This window comes from Artemia sp. Qi Xiang Cuo, chromosome 6, assembly GCF_049724085.1.
Source record: "Artemia sp. Qi Xiang Cuo chromosome 6, ASM4972408v1, whole genome shotgun sequence".
Lineage (NCBI taxonomy): Eukaryota > Metazoa > Arthropoda > Branchiopoda > Anostraca > Artemiidae > Artemia > Artemia sp. Qi Xiang Cuo.
The window spans coordinates 73,890,478-73,914,903 of NC_142799.1; the positions used below are offsets into that span (position 1 = coordinate 73,890,478).

At 34.9% G+C, this 24,426-nt stretch overlaps 1 protein-coding gene and 1 pseudogene across 1 annotated transcript in view; one reads left to right on the forward strand and one right to left on the reverse strand.

The window, feature by feature from the left end:
- Positions 1-925, reverse strand: part of LOC148951582 (uncharacterized) — a 57,369-nt gene extending 56,444 nt beyond the window's left edge. The window contains exon 1 of the mRNA XM_089090346.1: positions 819-925. Within this exon, the coding sequence (XP_088946472.1) occupies positions 819-868 (50 nt within the window). The 5' untranslated portion in view covers positions 869-925. The remainder of the gene's footprint in view (positions 1-818) is intronic.
- Positions 926-21,655: 20,730 nt separating this feature from the next.
- On the forward strand, positions 21,656-23,121 carry LOC148951584 (uncharacterized; annotated as a pseudogene).
- The last annotated feature ends 1,305 nt before the right edge of the window (positions 23,122-24,426 follow it).

Consider the following 24,426-nt stretch of genomic DNA (forward strand, 5'->3'; position numbering starts at 1 on the left):
TTAGCTTGAATATTTTTGCCACAAACAATGCCAAATATTTCAAATATACTGATAATCAATAGTGGACCCTAATCAAGGACATGCACTTAAAGATCGGACCTTATCTTGGGAAATGCTGCAATTTTGGACATAGGATTTTAAAGTTATAAAAAAGTATCTAAATTGCAGACAGACTCAATTTTGGTCATATTTAATCTAAGATAAGTGTTGCAAAGCAGAATATTGAACTTGAACAGGTTAGGCTGTAGAGCTGATTTTTGTCAAAATTTCAAAGGTGAAAAACAAAGTTTTTTTTCCAAATTGTGAGCTAATCAGCCCATCTTGACCAGCCTACCTAAAATCACCTTAAATCCCACTAGCCAGTGTGGAGGATGAGTCCTGTAGATACTAGTCAATGCACCATGGCTTGAAAGTCTAGTTTAAACTCTCAGCCAATCTCAACTAGGCTACCTTAACCCAGGCCCAAATAGGCTATATTATTTCAAGATCAGGAGCAACTGTCAATGTTTAAGAAATAGATTTCCTGAATTTAAATCATAGTATTTCTGCAAGACTAGGCTAATCAAAATACCCCCCTATTGTTATGTTAGGCCTAAGCTACACTTAGACTAGTAACTATTAGGCAATCTTTGAAAGAGTTTAATGGAAATCAACATATACACTTTTTTATTATGGCACAATACTTATTACAGACAAGGAGTTTTATACCAAGATAACCAACTTTGTAGGTCCAGAATTTCTTTAAAAGCAAGGATTTCTGGGTTAAACTTCAGCCTGCCTTATTAGCATCCTCTGCTAACAGAAAATTAATTTTTTACCTTATTTTTTCACGTCTATAATCATCTTCAGAGCTTGAATATTTCCCCATTATCCCTATAAAGACAAAGGATTGATAATGATTAATGAAACATTATTTTTCAATTTGAAATATATTGCCTAATTATTGAAATTGCCATTGACAAGCATTACATAGATTTCTGCCAAGGCTCGGGCGAAACTTTGACTGGTTAATGCTAAACTTCTGGCGATATTTTTACAGTAATGGTCCGTTCCTCCAAGATATATAAATATACTAATGTTCCATTTTCTAAAATTAAATAACTTCATTTTTAACAATGCTAGACACTTCTTCCACAATTGTGGTTGAGTTTCTTGTTGTCCCGAGGTTGTTGGATTTCAAACCTGTTATTCCTATTAAAAAAATCAAACATGTGCGTTTTTGAAAGCATGAATCAGGACAGCAATCACCTATCCAGTGCAGAACAGAGAGCAGTCCCAGAGGAAGAGGCTGCAACCCTCCTTTCCCATAAAAAATTCTGAAACAGGGAAAAAGAAATCAGTAAAGACCCAATAAGTTACCTTGCTTTTTTTTTTTACCAAGTAGTCAAAATTTCTGAAGTTTTATTGTAATCACTGTGAGTATAGTATTGAGTAAATTGAGTATTGATTATTTTTGAGTATATAATTAATATTATTATGATTATAATATATATATATATATATATATATATATATATATATATATATATATATATATATATATATATATATATATATATATATATATATATATATATATATATATATATATATTTATATATATATCTTAAATTTACCTTAAATTACCTTAAATCGCAGCTTGAAGCGAACTTAAGGATTTTCCATCCTTGTAATGCTCCGTCATGACATCTAATGGTTTTTTTTGTTTGTCGTGATTCGCTTGCTACATTCGGGCTGTAGACTCAGCAGCTTCGCAGTTGTAGAGGAACTCCTGCTGTTGCCAATCTTCGTCATGTCTTCGCTTGAAGGCAATCGTCGAGTCTGCAGACACCGTATCTTCAGAGAGCTGATTCCACAAGTTGGTTATTTGTTGGCTGAAGAAATGGCTTCTCTCTCAGATAAAAGAGTGCTTCTTGAGAATTTTCATTGAATGTCACAAGGCGTTCTGGGGGGGCAAGGAGACCAGGAAGAGTATTTTTTGAAATGACTTTGTGGGTTAGAATCATTTCGCCTCGCTCGGTATGTGAGAGTAGGGAGCTTCAGATGACGCAAACGCTCTTTGTATGGCACATGCTTGAGGCCATCAACCATCTTAATTGTTCTTCTCTTTACTTTTTCTAGTATTTCCCTGTCCTTCTTAAAATAGGGGGACGCCAGGGACATTCCAATCTCAAGGCATGGACGAGCCAGTGCCTTGTAGAGCTTCATAAATACTTTAGGACGCAGGCTAGAGATAGTTCTTTTAATAAGTCCAAGGGATTGGAAGGCAGAAGAAGATACAGATTTTGTATGGGTACTGAAACTCAGCCGATGATCAACAATGACTCCAAGATCTCTTTCTTCAGTAACTGCAGAGAGGGGGTTACCTTGGAGATGATACTGCTGATGTGGATTATGTTTGCCAAAATGAATGACATGACATTTTTCAGCATTAAAGGAGAGGAGCCATTTTTCAGCTCAGCTTCCAAGAATATCAAGGTCCATTTGTATAGATTGGAGATCAGATGGTATAGAAGCTTTGCCAACAAGTTTTGAGTCATCGGCATAAAGTGTGAGGAGGTTTGAGAGAAGGTTTGGTGCATCATTAATATAAAAATTGAAGAGACTCTATATATGATATTATGATATATATTTTATTATGATTATTATGATTGATATTGAGTATTATAGTATTGATCCATTGAGCATATTATTGCAACTTTGAGCGTATTTCTTCAGATCTAAAGAAGGGAAAATAATATCTCCTATCCCGTCAATTAGCCCGTCTTTAGACGGGTTAATTGCCAAAGCTTCATGGATTGCAGAATAGCTTGCATAATCCAAGATATTTTTGAATTTCACAAATAACCTGCAAAAAATTGATTTTTTCATGCCCTTTTTTCAGTTAGTGAGGGACGGTTGATACGAAAAGGAATAATTATTCAAAATAATGAAGATGATTGTGTCTAAAACTGACATCAGGGTTTTCGTCCGCTCTTTTAGCTTAAAAAGATCCAATATTTATCCTTGCCCCTGTGCCCCAAAGGTTACATACAATTTCGGGATTTGAATGGGTGTTTCACATCGTGGTTTTGGCGTCAGACGCAACTTAGTAAAGAACGGCCTTTTAGACTATAGTAACCAATTATTTAAAACACGTTTTGAAAAAAAAACAGCCAAGTGAGGAAGAGATTGCCATTTGAATTTGGTTCAGGAATGGCTACTATTATTTCGATTAATCTTAATGGGAAAATATGTTAAATAAAGTATACACATTTAATAGTATGGAGTTTTTTTTAACTTTTGATTCCCGAAAAAGAGTAAAAGTAATAGATTGAAAAACCTAGGTTAAAAAATTCTGACAATGTTTAAATTTAAACTTGCCCTTTTATCATTCATTATTTTTATGGCATTGTCTTAAGAATCACCTCAAAAACGAGTTGACAACACAAGTGAAATTGTTTAAGTCGACAGCAAAATTAAGGCAAGTAAATAGAGCTTTTGTCTGAAACCAGAGATTGAACGATAAAAAAGATGGCTAAAAAAGGGTGAACGTTAGCCTTTATGTTTACACATCATTTCACGAAAAGAACTAATCTTAACGTTGTAGCTACAATTTCCCTACGAATGGATATAAGACAAAATGTATTTGAAGCCAAAAAAAAGGCCATATACACAAAAAATCACAAATAATATTAACGCGTACTAGTGATTTCTACTCTTCTGAATCCCAAGCAAACATAGAACACATAAATGAATCACATAAATGAAATGCTTCAGTTAATCAAAAAGCTAAGATCTTCTTTTAATAAACACATTTTCAAGATACCTCGCTATTGTACAGATAAATCGTGAAGACGTACTTCTTAAGACATCTGAAAGTAGCTACGCATTTTTCCTAAATATTTCCTCCCTTGTTGTAGAAGACCTCTGACTGTTGAGTCTCTCCACGCAACATAGCAAATATCGCATTGATTCTGGTCTTCCGGGCTAATGGCTTCATCCACTTAAAGCTTTTTTTCATAGCTTTTGACGACTTTCAAATTATATCAATAGGACTTGATGCAATTTTGGACTATTGAGGTGAAGGATGCTCTATCTAATGAGCTCCAACATCGTTTGAATATTACTATCAGATTGGCTGTCGCTCACAGAACTTTAAGACACTGACTTACGAGCCTCGAACACGTCCGTTCTTCAATAATTGATTGATTTATCTGATTATTTCCTTTTGATACCGTTTCTCTACTCCGCAAACTCAGCTTAATGTTTTCCCGGCATAAAAACCATCTCTGCTATACATTTGGAAGAGAAATCGAAAACAAACAATGCGGAATATATGTTCAGTTCTAACCCCTCAGACTTGCTTGGCGACACTTAGAAAGACAATCATTTTAACCTTAGATTTCTTGTGAGCTTCCCTTTACCTTGAGGTTTAATCAATAGTTGTTATCGAAAGCTCACTTCTCTTTATTAGAGCCCTCAAAATAATGTTACGAATTTCAACTGAATTAAGTCTTTCACCACTGGTCCAGCTTGCATTTTAAACATGTCTTTCACGTCGTTGCGGACAGGTTGAAATATGAAAAGTGCTTATTAAGTGTCATAAGAATGTTTACTTCGGAGTATATACCACAGTATTAATAGGAGAAAAGTTGTTGAGTACTACATTTGATCTTCTAAGTTCTTCGTCTAGTGCATCTGAGAATTGCCAAGCTACACTGAAATTTCTTCTCAATACCTCCATTTTAATTTTCATCTCCTCATTGGTTCGACCATTTTCTGTAAATTTCTCATTTATGGCAGCCAACTAATTTTCAATTGAAGTAAATTTAGTTAGAACCCTAGGAAACGTTTTTACCTGGGTTTGGTTATGTGAGGCATTAAGTCCAACTTTAGATTAATTTCTTGCAAAAGCTTTGTGCCCACTAGGTCTTTTAAGGAAACATCATTTATTCCACCTTCGATGGCAATTTCTAAGATATGATTAATTTTACTAAGGGAGTATTAATAGCAATTACTTTCAACAAACCATGGCCAAAGATTGTGTCTTTAGTGGTTCTGATACATCTTGTTTCTACATTAATGTGTTCTTGCTCGATTCTGACAAGCAACTGCAAATTCTGCGTATTCTAATCTAAATTAAATTTTGTAGTTATAATCCACTAGACATACCAGCAGTGTCGTTATTAGCCAAATGTTTGAGGGAGGAGTTTTATCGACTGGCTGGTCATTTTTACCGACTATTTTTTTTTTGTCAATAATTTTCATAATGACCGTTTCGAATACAATACGTAAAATGACTACACGAGTGAGTAAAACCGCTACATTTACCCACCGAGATTTAGATTTTGGTAATTATCATGTCGCTTTTTTAATGACGTTTTTTTTTTAACCAAATGGAAAGTTGTGGCACCATCTATAAAATCACGTCAGGAGTTGGTAAAACTGCTGCTTTTACCGACCAAGTTCAAAATTTCTGTTAATGACATGTCAGTATTTTTGTGGTCTTTATTAAACCGAACAAAGAATTTTGACGGGGTCAGAAAAATCGTGGTGCAAAGTGCCAAGATTTTACCAAATCATTTTTTCCGAGTGACCAAAAACATCTCCCACTTCCTTCCATACGTGACAGTCCTGCCTACCAGTGTCAATATCCAATGGATTAAATATTTATTAAAATATATTTCACCTGAATCTTATCTATCCCTGCTCAAATTCGGTTTCTTTTTATAATCCATACGCAACTGCCAATTCCACCATAATCCAAATCATATTCTTTAATCGTAGGCGAAGTACTTGTATTGAAATAATACTTTCCGGGCGATGTTAATCCACTGATCACTGAAACTAACTCAGATGTTTCACATCATTATCTGCCTAGTGCAGAAAATATAGCTTTTAATGAGCTGAACTTAAATGGAGAAAATCTCAAAAACTACGAAAAGCAAAATAATCGGAGAAAGTTGATAAATATAGGCAATTAAAAATTATAGCAGAACACTTGTGATTTTCTACAAATTGTAAGAATTTCTTGTTATTACATGTATAACTTATTTACTAAGGGACTAAATCTCTTCTTTGTATCGCCTTGGATGTGTTTTTGTTTGCATAATTTGATCCATAACAAGTACCAAGTGAAAAACAAGATTGTAGACGTGACAGGAAAAGGATTTGGAAAAAGAGTTGGTTTTGAGAGCTGGCCGGTGTTGGTTGCTCGGCTTAGATGTAAGCACAAATAAATTGTTCCTTTTAAGTTTCATAATGCAAATTTACCTTTTTTTTTCTACAGCGTGACATTGAATCTCACTGTAATAATTTAAATATTATGGAATATTTTGTTTGCTCACATATTAGTTGTTAATTAGGTTATCTTAATATCATAAAATTCTTATTTCAGTATGAAGATTATGCAAAGTTTGTACTTATATTACAAGTTATAAATCTCATTTGATTCTCTTTTTAAAAACGATACATTTAAAACCCGAAAACCGTCATTTTTTTCAAAATAAAACCTTCGCTCTTTTTTTTTTAACTCTTTTGTAGTGTTCACTCTATCTCAAGTCTTGGGTATGGGTTATTTTTAGCACTTCTTATTACATTTATTTATCTTCTTTTATATATTCATTAACCGGCAGAGTTTGATGTCTGCACGCTACTCTAACTTTTATTAATTCTCCAGACTCTGTTTAAACCGGTTACAAAATGGTGGCAGCGGTGGGATAAAACCCCTTCCCAACAAAAAATTAATAAAATCTATATAACATTTTAAAATTTTTTACGCTTCGCTCAAAAGTCTTAGACCAGAATCTTTGTTATTTGACAGTCTTGTAAATTCGATACGACAATGCATGTCTTCTCTATTGCCTTCTTTTTATTTCATTTCGCATGCTGTTATTTTTTTTTTCCTAATTGCTTGCTTATTTGCACGTTATTTTTTTTATATAATAAGACTACTTGTCGTAACACTGCTTCTTGTGGTTTCCATTAAGGATTATTCATTGAGTTCTGGGTAAGTCTTTAAAAATGTCTTTAACTAGTGTCGAAGTTAAGAATAATGATCCAGGGGCTTCTAGTTTATACGAGACTCCTGCATTCCAACATGTAGCTACGCTACTGACCCTTTTTTTGCCATTAACATTGGTGAAACCCTAATAAACTAGCTTACGGATAAATACAAAAAAATCGAATATTTATGAGAACAGAGACTTATCAAGTAAGATGTACCGCATCTCTTTTGTAATGGATAGTCCATTGTATACTTATAAACATATTTAAGGGACAAAAATGATCGCAGATATTATTTCAAGGCCAAGTAAGGAAATGGTTAGCAACAGCAAAACCCTATCTTTTATTGATGATGAAGATGAATTTTTAGCAGCAGGAATTTTTATTGGTCACAAAGTTGACTATTTAGGGCTGGCTGACGAGGAATTAATCAGGGGACAACTACAGGATCCTGATATCAAATATATTGTTGATATATTGAATAAATTAAGGAGCTCCAGAGTTGAAAACCCTGCTGCAAGGGACATAGGTCCCAATCTGGTGTCTAAGGGTTTGGAGAGCCCTGAAAAAGAACCTTGGCATCCAGATGAGTGCTCTATTAGTGAGAGACATACTGCTCTCCACTTTATTGATCTCCCTCAAGAAGAGAGGAGTATCTGGATATAGCCCCATGGTTTATTCCCATTGCTAATGAACTTGTCTTAATAGTAGACCCCGAAGCCGCGCCGAAAAGTCGGTGGCGCGCCGCCGAAAAAAAATCGGCGGGCTAGCATCAGCGTGCTGACGCCGCCGCTGTTTCTATCGGCGGTGGCGTCACTAATACGCCGCCGTTTTTTGGTTTTTTTGTCCCTATTTTTTGATTATAGATATCGACCTCGGGGCTTCAACCCTCATAACGGCTAATCTATTTCTTAAAGAAAAATACTGTCATCTTGGGCTCGCCATGTATATCGGTTCGTAGGAAGAAGTAGAAGAAATTTTTTTGAAACAAAAGTTCTACCTTCCACTTTAAAACTCTGTTCATTTTCTTTCTGATTTTTTGGATGAAAAGAGGTAGGTAAAAGAGCATTAGGCGATTCAGGATGTTATTATAGGCAGCGCAATCGCGCTGCCTAAGTAAAGAACAATGTTGGCACAATGTATTTTTTTTTCCATACCAGGGCAATTCGTATTGAGGAGTTGTCGTAGAAACTTCGAAAAGGGCTCATTCGAATGGAAATTGGAATAGCTAGTGTCCTTTTTAATACTCGAAAGGGATCGGAAGGCAGATAAAACCCCTTCTACGCCCACCATTTCCCCAAACACATCCAATAAAAATTTTAAGATAGCCATTTTGTTCAGAGTAACTGATTTCCAGCGAGAAAATATGTTTTTGAGGAGGTTACTCCACCATAAACCTTAGGGTAGGGGCTTTATTATTTGACCCGGAGGTATATAAGAACGATGTTGGCATAATGTATTATTTATTATTTTTTTTCCTTTAGACCATGGTACTTCGTATCGAAGAAGTTGTCGTAGAAACTTCGAAAAGGGCTCTTTCGATTGAAAATTGGAGTGCCTTGTGCCTTTTTTGATAATCAACAAGGATTGGAAGGCAACTAACACCCCTTCCACGCCCATCACTTCCCTAAACACATCCAATCGAAATTTCAAGATAGCCATTTTTTTTAACCTAGTTGAGAGCTCTGGAAGTGATGCCATAGAATATGAGATCCAACCTCACAGCCCTTAGGTTAAGGGTTGTAATTTATGCCATGGGGGCATGTTTGGTGTTTAAAGGAAGCGCTATTGTAGAAACTCAAAAAGGGCTCATCTGACCTAAATTCAAATGGCTAAATGTCCTTTTTAATAATCGAAAGTGATTAAAAGGCTTGACATTTTCAAACAGTTCCTGGTAACGAACTGTAGGTAAGGAGCGACCCGGCTCAATGGTAACCAAAACTCTAAAAAATGGAATTTTGATACCAATAGATACATCAAAAGAATAGAATTTTAATTCTGATTTCAAAAATATAAGTTTCATCAAGTTTAATCTTACCCATCAAAAGTTAAGCGCCTGAGAAAATTTGGCTGATTTTCGAAAAAGAGGGGGAAGGCCCCCTAAAAGTTACAGAGCCTTAATGAAAATCATAGCATATTATTCAGTGTATCAAGGCACCCTACTGTAGAGGTTTCAAGCTCCTACCTACAAAAATATTGAATTTTCCATTTTTTCCTAGAAGAAAGGTCCGGAATTCGTGTTTATTTGTTTGTTTTTTTTTTCTCAGGGGAGTCGTATTGAGCCAGTGGTCCTAGAATACCGTAGGAGGGTTTATTGGAACGAAAATTAAAAGTTCTAGTGTCCTTTTTAAGCGACCAAAAAATGGAGGGCAACTAGCCCCCCTCCCACGCTTATTTTTTTCCCGGAGACACCCAATTATAATTTTGAGATAGCTATTTTGTTCAGCATAGCTGAAAATCTAATAAATATGTCGTTTAGGATTACTTATCTCCCACAGTTCCCAGGGGAAGGGCTGTAAGATATGAACTTTGCCAATTGCTTATATATTGTATTGGTTATTGGGAAGTATACAGACAATTATATTAAGGATTTTTTTCTGGTGTGGGGGGGGATGGAGGAGGGGGGTACTCGGAGAATATTTCCGTGGAGGATGTTTCTTTGGGGTAAGGGACATTTCTATGAAGGGGGCGCCGGATTTCCAAGAATTATTTAAAAAACGATCAGAAATTAAATTAAAAAAAACAAGTTTTTTTAGCTGAAAGTAAGAAGCAACATTTGATCTGAACACGAACAAAAATTATTTCTTAGAGGCGGGTGGTCTCCTTCAAATCAATATCACGCTCTGAAAAGTACAGTTTTTTTTATTGATCTAAAAATAGCTATTTTTTACAGTTAAACGGTCTTTTTGATTCAGGGTTTGTGAATTAATTTTTTTTTTAACTTTTAACGTAAAGAGCGTGGTATTGACTAAGAGGAGAACCCCCTCATATACGTAATAACATATACGTAGTAAAAAAACAATAATAAAAAAACAAGCGATACGGCTCATTAGTAATCGAAACTTTTAAAAACGGAATTTTGATGTCAATAGATGTATCAAAAGAATGGGCTTAAAATGCTGATTCTAATTATATAAATTTTATTAACTTTAGTATTACTCATCAAAGGCTACGAGCCTGAGAAAATATACCTGATTTTTTAAAGAGGGGGGAAACATCCCCTACACGTGAAAAAAATTGAATGAAAATCCCACCGTCAGATTCAGCGTATCAAAAAATTCTATTACATAGGTTTCAAGCTCATATCTGCAAAAATCTGCAACTTTGTATTTTTTGCCAGAAGAAAAATATACGAATATAGAAGTTCGTTACGTAAGTTAATTTGTAAATTACGTCAGAATCAAATTTAGAGACATCCATTGAGCAAAAGAAAACTTAAATTTTTATACAAATTTTGTTTACTTATTCAATGACGGTGAGCCAAAATCAAAGCTGCATTAACTAAAAAACGATCAGAAATTAAATTTAAAAAAAACAAGTTTTTTAAGCTGAAAGTAAGGAGCGACATTAAAACTTAAAACGAACAGAAATTATTCCGTATATGAAAGGGACTGTCCCCTCCTCAACGCCTCGCTCTTTACGCTAAAGTTTGACTCTTTCTCACAACTAAATTTTTTAAAACAATTAAAAACTTTAGCGTAAAGAGCGAGGCGTTGAGGAAGGGACAGCCCCTTTCATATACGGAATAATTGCTGTTCGTTTTAAGTTTTAATGTCACTCCTTACTTTCAGTTTAAAAACTTGTTTTTTTATTTAATTACAGTAAAGATTGATGTGGGTATAATATATCATTTTATTTTTGTTGTTGTTTAGACCAGGGCACTTCGTATCGAAGGAGGTGTCGTAGGAACTTCGAAAAGCACCCGTTCGATTGAAAATAGAAACGGCTGATGTCCTTTTTAATAGTCGAAAGTGATTGGAGGTAAACTAATCCCCCTCCCACGCCCACCCTGCCATTTGCCTTTATGTTTAAAAAGTAAATGTTGTCTTAAGATTAAATGCACTGTGTTAATGCTAATTCTCAACAAGGCATCTCAGCAGTATCTTAAGATCGACTGGGGGTATTAATTTCAAACTTTCGGGGCTACTTCTGCTCTTAAAATTTAACCAAATCAAAATAGCGTAAGTGTATACAAGCTATGACAGAAAGTAAACATAGTGTCTTGGGAAATGGTATAAAATTTTCCATTTCAGGGCAACTAGAGGAGGTATTAAACTAAATTAAACACTACTATTTGTGTCCAGATTTTTATAAGGGTGTATGTTGTTAAAAATTGCTGAAAATTTTTCTCCAGCATACAAATAGCAGGCCAAACTATTAATTCTTAAAAAAAACGAAAAATTGAAAGTATTATTTTCTTTTTCTCTGAAAAGACTATGCCAATATAAAATGAACAGAAATTAATTAAGAAAAGTTTTTCCACAAAATAAGTTTTTCAAAGAAAAGTAAAGAACTCCATTAAACAAAAAATGAACAAAAATAAAATCATTTAATCTACTAAGCGTGAAACTATCACAAATCATTATCTATAAATAAATGAAACCCAAAACGAACAGAAATTACAATAAATAACCGAGTCAAACTCAAAACGAGCAGAAATTACCATAAGTTGGGCTCAAAACCCCTATGCCTTCCCAAGGCCAGAACATAATTTGAAATTTACTGAAAAAAATATAAGTGAATGTGCATTGTCAGTTTAATACATATATACTGATATTTAGTAATCAAAATCTTAATTTTATTTGATTTATTAAAGTTATAAAAGTAAAAACATTTATATTTTTTCAGTAAAGTGCAAATTATGTTCTGGGATGGTATAAGGGTTTTGAGCCCAATTTTTGTTAATTTCTGCTCGTTTTGAGTTTGACTCGGTTATTTATTGTCATTTCTGTTCGTTTTGGGTTTCATTTATTTATCGATGCTGATTTGTGGTAGTGTCCCGCTTGGTAGATTAATTGATTTTGTTTTTGCTCATTTTTGTTTAATGGAGTTCTTTATTTTTCTTTGAAAAACTTATTTTGTCGAATTTTTTTTTAAATAATCTGGAAAAGAGCTAGAGCGAGTACAGAAATATATCTATGCAAATGAATTACATTTTTTTTTGCACAGTAAGCAGAGCACATTGAAGTTGAAGTAGCCTTAAACTTTGACTTGAAACTTCATAACCTGACCACTTCTTTCAGAAAAGAATTTTGGAGGGTTATTCCGTGTTGATAAGAAAAGAGGGTAAAGGAGCAGTTTAATTCCCCCTGTAGTGTAGGGCGCAGGAGCCCTATGGTAAAGGTGCAGGTTAGTTCCCCCTGTAGTGTAGGGTGCAGGAGCCCTATGGTAAAGATGCAGGTTAGTTCTCCCTTATAAAAACAACTCAATTCAGCAGATTCAAAGAAGAAGCCCATTTGCGGCACTCTTAGGGACCCCAAGGTCCAATGCTAGTATCAGATCCCGCGAGTGGCAGTTTACGCTCGTCAAGTTTTGGCTGTACAGGCCACAAGTGACCCAACTAAACGGCTTTTTAGCACGACAGGACTGATAGTGACTGCAAAAAGATTAATGGCTCCAGGCAGAGTGAACTAACTCAGTTTTGTTACATCAATTCTAACTGAAGTGATATAGCCGCTGATTTAAAATTATTGTTAAGCCATGGTATCTAACTTGTATACCGTGTTTTTTTTGTGTTGTTATTTGTTTTTGTTTTTTCACTTCCTTTTCGGATGTATTTGATGAACTAGGAGATTTTTGAACTTCAAACTTTGAAAGTTTGAAGTTCATTAGCCACACATGAGCCCAAGTCATTAACAAAAAGAAAATGACTAAACACGGGATTTTATAGGAATAATGCGATGTTAAACATTAACACAACATAGGTTTCCCTGGGTCTAGTGGCTAAAAATGAGGATTCTACTTGGTCTGATCGATGGGGAACATAAAGACTTTCCGCACGGCCCAACAAATTCCTGTTTTGTCATACTGTTCTTGTATGTTTTTAGCCAACCATTTAAAAATCCTTACTAAAATCAAGTTGAGGTTGAACGTCCTTGGTGAAGTTTGATTTTTTTTATTATTTTTAATCAGGAAAATCAGCGCGCCGTGGCGCGCCGCCAGTCAGAAACCGCTGCGCCGCTGACCGGCGGCGCACCGCCAAAAAAAATTCGGCGCGCCTGGCGGCGCGCCACCGCCGATACTAAATCACACATTCGCCGCCGTCAAGTCGGCGTGGCGCGGCTTCGGGGACTAGTTAATAGACGGAATGGAATATATTTCGAGTGGTTCTTTCAGGTTAAATCAAAATGTGCACACAGAATTAAACATTCAAGTAGTTTTACCTAAGAGAATGATTCTGGGTATATTTAAGCCTTTTCATGAGCATTTAGCTTTAGGTATTCACGCAAGTTATGAGCGGACTTTGTGGAAAGTCAGAAAATTTTACATTTTTGAAAATATGGCTTCTACGATCAAAGAATTTGTTAATAATTGCGATCTTTGTAACCGAGCTAACACGAAAAAATCGAACCCCCACTTTGGAAAAATATTGTTCCTGAAATGCCATTTTTGGTCTGGGCAATGGATGGTGATGGCCCCTTTTCAATTAAAAGCTCTGGGAATCGATAAGTACTAGTTGGAGTGGACCTTTTTAGTAGTCTAGTAGCATTAAAGCCTATACTCGCTATGAATACAGAAAATATTATAAAATTTATCTGGGAAAATATTATCGCTTATTATGGTCTGCCTGAGGCTTTTTTAAGTGATCATGGTTCAAATTTTGACAATGTAGAGATAAGGAAGATGTTCTGTGAAATTAATTGTAAGAAACTCTATAGCCGCCTGTCTAATTCCCAGTGCAACGAAGCTAGCGAGAATTAAGTTAAAATATTGAAGAAAATCCTATCTCATTCTTGTAGTAACTTGACTTAGGTGGATTGGGATGAAAAGGTTCCCCTAATAATGTTAAGCATGAATTCTTCTCTAAATACTGTTCGAAAATTTTCCAGCTTTACCATTGTGCATGGATTCATTGGAAAATCGTCAGCTGATTTACAATTTAATAAACCGACAACCTTAAGTTACTAAGATGGATAAGAATCATATGTTACACGTTTGATACAAAATGTCTGTGAAAATCATCAAACTTGCTTAAAGGAGATTAAAATTTAAAGATCAAAACAGGCTATTCAGTTTATTAAAGATTCAAAAGAGATATTAATGGACAAAAAGGACAACTGCTGGCAACGCTGTTCATGGTGGTTGTTTTTGAAAAAATAATAAATAATTGTATGTAATTTGGTGTGAAGAAGGGAGAGTTTGTGTGTGGAATTTAGAGAAGGAGTTAGAGTGAGTCTTAGTGTTTAATTTGGGAGTATTTTTGTTTTGTTTGTTCTTAGTGTATTAATGGTAGGAAACCGTATGAGCCACCTGTGACGTAGCCGGAAGTGTCAGTGTGCAGGGTTGCCGGCTATTAAATTTTGGCTGGGGAACCTGTGAGTCTGAATTTTTTTTGGCATGTAGGGTTGCCGTTTGGTAAATTTTGGTCGGAGAATTTACGCGTCGAAAAGGAAGAATAGGTAAGTTGAGGGTTGGAGAGTAAGTTAGTGTGTGAGGGTGAGTGTAGAATTAGGTGATTGTTTTTATTATTTGTGTTTTTTTTTCTTTTTTTGTATTTGTTTGTATTTGTTTGAGAAAGTAAAGGAAAGCGTGTAAAGGAAGTGTGAGTGAGAGTTTGATTGCGTTTATTCATATAGTAAAAATAGAAAAAAAAATGTCCAGAAGTACGGTTGTGTTCGATTTCAGAATGATGGAAGAATCGGTCCTAAATGAAGTACGAGAAATCGACATTCATCGGTTTTTCAAGGAACTGGGCCTAAACACTGGAGTAGTGAGAGCGATCGACTTCGATGATCTTAAGAGATTCGGACAGGTGCGAGTCACTATGAAATCGGTAAAACTGGCAGATGACCTTGTATCAAAATTCAAAACGAATGAACCAAAGGTGCGATTCCAAAATAGCGTATATCCTGTAAATATAGACAGATCCGGACGACGCCCGGTCGTAGTCTAGTTGTGAAAAATCCCAGGAGAAGCTACCAGTGAGGACATAAAGAAAGAACTACAAGTTTATAGAACTGTTCTAAATATCAGAAGGAAAGTATACAGTGGTGACGAGTTTATACAAGTCTACACTGGCCGAGCGTCCGCATTAATGTACATTGAAACGCCATTACCACCGTCTATCAACATCTTCGGTGGGGATGAGAAAATAAATGTTTTTTACCCTGAGCAACCCAAGGCCTGCTACATATGCCACGACGAAACTCAATGAAGCAAAAGATTGCCCTAGAAACAGAAGAAACATGAGAAAAACAGTGTTTTAAGCCCAAATTCGATTGGCAGACAATTTAATAATCCATGGGAAACGCCTAGGACTGTTGTAAGTCAGCAGTCAGACTCAAGCAGTGCCCTAGATGGAATGAAGAAATTGACACCATCGACGGCCGTAGATCTTATTCTAAATATCACAAAGGAGAATGTACAAAAGGATTTAGAGAAAGCGAAAGAAAATGAAAAAGCCCAAAACGACCCTGAGGAGAAAAATGGAACGAATCAACCAAAGAAACCAGAGGAAGTCCAGAAGAGAACCCTGAGACCCCTACCGCCCAAAACCCATCTGAAGGGGTTCAGAAACAAGGAGGAAAGATACAAACACCAAAAAGGACCCTCAGCGAAGTATCCATTGGAGTTAACGAAAACAACCAAGCAAAAGAAAGAAAAAAATAAGGAAAAGAAAACGAAACCAGGTCAAACAAAGGAAAAGGAAAGAAATAAAAAAACAAAAAAAACCGAAGATATTTTTTGTCAGTTTCAGAATCTTAGAATGAATTTAACAATTAGAACCCTGAACTTAAACGGGCTAAAGCAAAAAAAATGTCAGGAAGTTTTCACGAAGTATCTGAAAGCATCAGGTTTTGATATATTAGCAGTCCAGGAGGTTGACACTTCTCGTGTCTGTGGAATAGAGGCAAGTGGTTATTCATTTCTCAAAACAAGTGGATCTTTCGACACAGGTTTTTTCTTAAAGCAAGATATTGCAGTGGACCCGGAGAACTTCAAATTTGAAGAAGATGGAACCGTATGTAGTCTCCAGATTGAAAACATCACGCTCATAAACGTGCACATGCCTTCGGGAAGTAATAACATCAAAGCCAGACCTGATTTTATTCAGAATATCATACCAAGATACGTCCCTGCAACTGGATGTAAATTATTGATGGGAGATTTCAGTTGTATAGCCAGAGACAAGGATGTGCAAACAAGAACGGGGACGAGCCCCAAAAAGAGAGTAAGTAAAGATCTGAAAAACTTGGTAAAACTATATGATTTAACATACATATGCGTTCTAAAGAAAAGAATGAGTCTTCTTTCACCCGAATCGGAAACCAATGAACAAGTAGAATCGATAGAATTTTCATATCCAAGAACATGGAAAATTCTGTAAATTCCATTCAGCATGAGCACGTTTTATTCTCTGATCATTACGCGGTCCAAGCAAGTATAGGGGATGTAAATAGGAAAACAAGTTTCAGGAGAGCTCCGTATTGGAAACTATACCCTGATACTATCAAGGATAAAGGAAACAAAGAAATAATCCGATAAAAAATCCGAAAAATACTCACAGAACGACAACAACACGAAAGCCACCTAACAGTATGGATTAAATTTAAAGAACAGATCGTAAATTTTCTAAAATACCTACAAAAGGAAAGTGACAGAGATCGGTTAGCCCACGAACGATTTTTAAAAAAAGTCCTTAGTCAACTGAAAGATGAAATAGACCAAAATACAGGCGATCCGACTTTCGAATACCATGAAATAAGGCGACAATTAAAGGAAATCGAGCAGAAAAAATTTGAAAACTGGACAGTAAAAAATCATTTAAATGATTTATATGAGGGAGAACAAATAAGCCTGGTGACAATCTTGAAAGCTAAAAGGAAACGAGAAGAAAGCAAAATTGACAGAATAAAAACACATGATGGAAAGATGACAGATGATCACGAAGAAATAAAAAAGACGGTATACGGTTTCTTCTCAGAGTTATATAAATGGAAAGAAGGAGCAAGAGAGGCAAATGCTTTTGATGATTTTGAAGTGAAGCGAAAGGCTTCAAAGGACGAGAATGAAATGTTAAGTCAGCCCATAACTGAAGATGAACTAAAACAAGCTTTAAGTTCTACTAAGACAGGGAAAGCCCCAGGAAGAGATGGTTTAAGCTACGATTTTTACAAAGTGTTTTTTAGTGAAATCTCGGAAATCATGTTATCAGCAATGAACGAGATGATACGTGAAGGAGCTACACCGGATCAGACCCTAGCGATCATCACATTAGTGCCAAAAAAGGGAGACATGCAACATATCGAGAACGGGATGCCCATCTCTCTACTTCCCTGTGATACCCGATTATGTTCCAAAGTACTCATGAATAGACTCAGAAACCTGATGGGAGAGATTCTGGGTGAGACCCAACACGGGGGCATAAAGGGTTGAAAAGTCCAACATATTCTTGCAATTTTACGCGACTTACTCCTTAGAAGAGAGGAACTATCGGAAAGTGATCTCAAATGGGTTTTAATATGCGTTGATTTTATCAAAGCTTCGACTCGGTTGTCCGGGAAGTCCTATGGGAACTGATGACGTTGAAGTATTCGTTTTGTGGTGAATTTGTCGTTTTTTTACAAGAAAGTATACCTTGATGCAGCGGCGAAAGTCGTCGGAAGCGGAAACCTCACTGAGGAATTCGCCTTTGAAATATTCTTCCGGCAAGTTGACCCAAGCTCTTCATTTCTGTTCGAGATCTATCTCGACCCTTTGATAAAATACATAGAAGCCAGAATAGCGGGTATCAGAGTACTGCGAACTTTAGTTCTCAAGTCTGAGGCTTTTGTGGATGATGGTAATTTCTTCGCCGATGGAGTGAGTGACATTAAAACTGCAATGCAGGGTCTAGAATTGTACGAGAAAAATTTTGCCGTCAGGACTCACAAGAAAAAGAGCAAGATCCTCCCGTTAACAAAAAGCGCAAAGGCGAGTTAGATTAGGAGCTTGGAAAAAGAAACTTGGCTGGAAGTCAGTCCTAAAGTAAAGACACTTGGCGAGGATTTTTCAGTCAGAGGAAATTGCTGGCAGAACGCATGGGAAAAGAAAGTACTCGAGATTCAGTGTTTGCTATGTGGCGAAGATAGAGGCAGGAATCTTTCCTTGTTCCAGAGATCAACTTTCGTCAACATGTATTGTGTATCAAGAATACTTTATCTGGCCCCAGTAGTACCCCTCCCGGAACCTATAGCAAAGAAAATTGAAACCTACATGTGACGCTTTATATGGAGAGGTAAGCTAGAAAAACTGAGTAAGAAGTTGCTCTTTTGCCCAAAGGAATCGGAAGGTCTAGGAGTACTGGATTTTAGAAAACTGTGCCAAAATATGCTTGCTAGAATGACACTTGAATTTTTAAATGGACCACACGAACACTTTCAAATGACCGGAGAGTGGTTGTTTCCCCTACTAAATAATCCTAGTTCAACAAATTCAGACACAAACGTCCTAGTTTTCATGAAAGATTCTTTCCCGATATTAAAGCTACTGAAAGAGAAAGGACTTCTTATGGAGGATAGTACAGAAATAAAAACTGAAATACCCAGGATTTTAACTCCCGAACAGGAAAATAACGAATATCACGTAAAAGGAAAAGAACCATTTGTAAATTTTGAAAATGCCTTTAGAAATCTACATTCTTTCCCCAAGGAACCAAAAATGAGAGAGCTTATGTTTCAAGTCATACACATGATTTGGCCTTACCGAAATAGAGTGTCACGTTTCCTGAGAAATGAAGAGAAAAAATGCTCTTTTTGTTTTGAAGTAGTGGAAGATGGTTCAAGTGTAATGAAAATAAGGGAATTTTTCAGTTTGTTTTTGATTTAAGTGAAAAGTGGAAAATTAAAGTTCAAAGTGATGAAGAAAAGAAGAAGCTGGTGAAATTTGACATAAATTCGGATTTGGAAGTGAAAAAGAAAAATTCTCTGTGTTATATTATTGGAAATATGTGTCATTATGTGTGGAGTAGAAGAAAAAGAAAGAAAGTGGTGTATTTAGAGGGTTTTAAGAGTTTATGTGAGAAAAAAATAGAATAATTGAAGATAAGAATAGAGTAGTGAGTATTTTTTTGATTTTGAATTATGAAATATTTGTAAATATTGTGGGTGGAAGAAGAGAATGAGAAAGTAAGTAGCGGATAGAGTTTGAGCTTTATATTGGTAAGAGATAGTTTTTTGTGTCAGTGAGTGAGAAAACAGCGTTGACAGTAAGGTAGTTTAAAGAAAATTATTGATATTTGTTTTTTTTTAGTTAGCAGCCAAAAAAAAAAAAAAGGAAAATGGGAAAATTGGAATATTACTGGAAATATGTGTCATTATGTGTGGAGTAGAAGGAAAAGAAAGAAAGTGGTGTGTTTAGAGGGTTTTAGGAGTTTAATTGAGAAGAAAATGGAATTATTGAAGATAAGAAAAGAGTGGAGAGAGTATTTTTTTGATTTTGAATTATAAATTATTTGTAAATATGGTGGGTGGAAGAGAGTGAGAAAGTAAGTAGTGGAGAGAGTTTGAGTTTTTATTGGTAAGAGATAGTTTTTGGTGTGAGTGAGTGAGAAAACAGCGTTGCCAATAAGATAGTTTAAATAAAATTATTGATAATTGTTTTTTTTAATTAGCAGCAAAAAAAAAAAAAAAAAAAAAAAAAAAAAAAAGGAAAATTGGAAAAAAATGAAGTTTAAAAATGGGGTTTGGTGGTCATTTCAGCTTATTTGTTTTTCGTAAATATTAGTGTGTTTATTTTTGTGTGTTGTAAAAATAAGCTGAAATGATAATGTAAAAGAGGGTTTTTTTGTTTTTTTTTATTTATTTTTCATTGGGATATTCTTTTTATAGTTTTTTTAGTAGTGGCTTCTTTGCAGAATTGGAATTTGCGAAAAATTTGTATGTTGTTGTAAATGGCCTCCCCAAGCGGGGACTTCCTGTGGAGGGGGGACGTCCTCTCTGCGGGAGAGAATTTTATTTTATTGTTAATAAAAATTAAAAATTATAAAAAAATAAAATAAAATATAGGAAAATTGGAAAAAAATGAAGTTTAAAAATGGGGTTTGGTGGTCATTTCTGCTTATTTGTTTTTTCGTAAATATTAGTGTGTTTATTTTTGTGTGTTGTAAAAATAAGCTGAAATGATAATGTAAAAGAGGGTTTTTTTTGGTTTTTTTATTTATTTTTTTGGGGGATTTTTTTTTATTGTTTTTTTTAGTAGTGGCTTCTTTGCAGAATTGGAATTTAAGAAAATTTTGTATGTTGTTGTAAATGGCCACCGAAAGCGGGAACTTCCTGTGGAGGGGGGACGTCCTCTCTGCGGGAGAGCATTTAATTTTATTGTTAATAAAAATTAAAAATTATATAAAAAAAAAAAAAAAGAAAAAAAAAAAAAAGAGACATTAATTGCCTCGGGAAATATTGTTTATTGCCGTGATACAACCCCGATTGGTAGAAAATCTACCAATTATTCTTTTCGTGGACCATGTGTAGTATTATCTTAATTGCTTAAAAATGTTTTCTATTTGGCTTCTTTAAATGCAGGTGAATTAAGAAAAAGAACGTCAAATTCTAGGCTCCTTAAAAGAGTCAATCAAGAAATTTTTTGAAACAAAATCCTCAGATTTCCAAAATTCATGAGAAAGAGATGAACCAGTATAAAGAAAAAAATGATACCACACACACTATTTGCGATGTTTGCTCCCTAGAGGAAACAGAAAATAGGCCATACAACCTTAGGTCTTACAAACCAAGCAATCATGTTATATTAGATGATAACTTACTCTTTTCAAGTTCAGATACTCCAGAATCCATAACAGTCCCTTCTCCTACCGAAGAAGAATCGTTTCGTTTTTCTCCAAATATCGGATTTGCGCAATAGAATGTTAACTTATGAACCACAAAATAATTTAATTTAAACTGACAATGTTAACGAAACAGAAGGCACTAATGTTTTTCCAAGTACTCCTTGTTCTGAACCATCACAAATTTTTGAAGAGCCCAAAACATTCAATGAAGGTGAATGGTCTGAAACTATTCCTTCAGCTAAAGAAAGTGAAATTATATTGTCATCCCCGACTTCAAAGGTTAAAGTAAATGCAGATCAAAGCAAAACAAAAGGAGAAGGAAATCCCGTTTATTCCTTGAGAAAATTAAAATAGTTAAAAACGGAAAGTAGTCGATTCCTTCTTGTGGTTGAAAGGAAAAGTAGAAATTAAAGTTGTGTGTAAAGGCCAAAAATTTGAGACCTCTAAAATAATTATTTGGTTGAATTTATCAATCTAAACATTTCTGAATAAGGATCAATGGCTTTTATATTTTCATATGATATAGCCAATTCCTGCATTAATAGAAACCAAATTATTCATTATCCTTCTAATGGTAAAATACCTAGTTTTTTCTTTCTATGTATCATGTTATTAAATTAGTGTTACTTTTGATTTAGTAAGCTAAAGGTATTTAGCATTAAATATGATTATTTTCAGATCAGTTGCTTTACGATGATACTTATAGTTATAATTAGTGTCTTCCTTAAATTGGGAATATTGGCTAGGGATTCAACCGTGTCACTAGAAGGACAACAATCTTTTGTTCGCAGAGGCATAGACTTCCAACATTTGAGCGAACTTGGAACTGGATCGAGTGGAAACCACAAACTTATTTTCTTCCTTAGTGTAGAAAAGCTTAAAAACACGGCTTCGCTGCTTAAGGTTCAAGTGGGAGATATGCTGAATATTTTTAGAGAAAAGGGACGAAATTTTGAAAATGTTATTCTTGATTAAGATGTGGAAACTCTAAAAGATATTATAGCATCTAGGATAAAACGTCACCATAATCTATTGAATAACGCAAAATTAATTATTGATCAATTCCAGGAACTCTTGGAAATTAAAAAAAAATAGTGATTTCTGAACCTGACCTTATTTCAAATATCATTCATGTTTAATATTGTCAATCCTAATAAGAAAAGGGTTTCTATTTTACCTATAGTGTGGCAGATTAGTGAAGTTCTATTTGGTTTAAGTTCTACAAGCACTGTGGAAAAATTATCTGCCAAATTGGAAGAAATAAGTAATGACCAAGAAAAGGTTACTATATTCATTTCTGTATCAGCGTCGGTAATCTCAGAATTAGAAATTTCTCTTAACAAATTGCGTAACGAAACTTTAGACCAAGTAAGCCAATCGTTTAAAACCTTTGAATGTGAACTGTCTGAAAATGCTTTGAAAATAACTTCTTTCTTAATTGTAAATTTTGCTCAAATACATAAGGCAGTTGAAAAATTAACTTCTAATATTTTAAATAAATTACAAAGTTTTCGTTTTCATTTGGAACAATTGTCCAAAGGCCTGATTCAAGTGTTAAATGGCAATTTCCCTGTTGGCATTATTTCCCCAGTTAAGCTTATATCATACTTGAACTTTGTGCAGCAAAGCCTATCTAAAGGTTTTGAGTTGGCTATTGACGATTTTAGAAGTGGCTTAATTATAGAAACCTTAAAGCATATGGAATACAGTTTAGATTTGATTCGATTAATGTTTTGTTCGTTTGCGTCTTTCCTCTTCCCAAAATTCTAGATTCCTTTCAACTTTATAAGACTTTTGAGGCCCCTGTTGCTATAAGGAATTCCCTCACTGCTTGTGGTAAGCAGATATATTAAGTAATTACCAATGGAGAACCTTATATTGCAATAGGAGGAGATGAATCAAGCTATATAATACTAGATAAAGGTTTCATGTCATCTTGTTTTACAAAGCGTCTTTTTAAAAGAGGTTTTGTCATACATAAATTTCCGTCATCTAACTCCTGTGCATTTTCTGTGTTTTTTAATAAGACAGACTTGGAAAATTTAGTTTGTAAGCGCAATTTAAAAACTTTAGACTCGCTTTTTATTCATTCTCTGTCTGATAGCCAATTTTATTTTTCCGGAGGTGCAGCAGAAAATTGTGTCTATTAATCAATTATTGTTAATTAATTTTTCTTTGGACGCAAGCTTAATAGGAAAGAGCGGTATTGTAAGAATTTCTTGTTATTGCAAGTATAACTTATTTACTAAGGGACTAATTCTCTTCTTGGTATCGGCTTGGATGTGTTTTTGTTTGCATAATTTGATCCATAACAAGTACCAAGTGAAAAACAAGATTGTAGACATGACAGGAAAAGGATTTGGAGAAAGAGTTGGTTTTAACAGCTTGCCGGTGTTGGTTGCTTGGCTTAGATGTGAGTACAAATAAATTGTTCCTTTTGAGTTTCATAATGCAAATTTACATTTTTTCAATAAAGTGACATTGAGTCTCGCTGTAATAATTTAAATATTATGGAACATTTTGTTTGCTCACATATTAGTTATTATTTAATTTATCTTAATATCATAAAAGTCTTATTTCAGTATGAAGATTAAGCAAAGATGAAGTATGAAGTGTCAGCAAATTTGATGGATCAATTTATCCATCAAATTAAGTAGTAGTCTAAGAGAAAAAAACTCCTGAATCTGATTGCAATATAGATTTTTGAAATAGTGAACAAGACAACAATGATAATCTCACCAGAACCAATAAGATCAGTTTCAATTGAAGTTATGGGCCTCATGTGAAAAAGCCTAAGGCCCCTGAGAATGTTGAAGTGGCAAATTCAGCTGTAGGCATTTGAAAGCATTTATTTAAGACCCCAATAATATCAGCATTGGCAAAGAAGTTTTTATACATTCCGTCCACCAGCTTGATTGTATTAAGGTTATTAAGATTTGCTGGGCTGATTTCGATTCGACAGCCAAGCAATCCGCGCTGGTGCCACATGTTCAACAAACACTCGTACCTACAATAATTACAAGCTTGTCAAAACGTTCAAAGAGAACGTGTTTTGATAGAGTAAATATGGTTTCAGTTCTTTTTTCCTCATCTGCTTTTCAGATAACATTTCGTTCAGCTCAAGTAAGCTTAGAATATCCTTGAAAACCTTACTGTATCCAGGTTCTTTCATTAATCATGTCAGCTATAATTTGTGAGTTCGATAAAAAAAAGCTTGCTAGCCGTGGCGCAAATACAAATAGATGTAGGAAGGGGAAGGGGTGAAAAATTTTTTTTTTTGAAAATCTAGGACAGTGCAGGGCGTTACGTATGTAATAAGGAGAACCCATCCTCGAAATATTTTCAGCCAATCGGTAAAAAAAGTTGAGTGGGTAAAATAGTGGCCCGAAGTGGCATTATTTTACAGGCTCATTTTTCGATGAAAATATAAGACGCAAAATCAATTAAAGAAGACC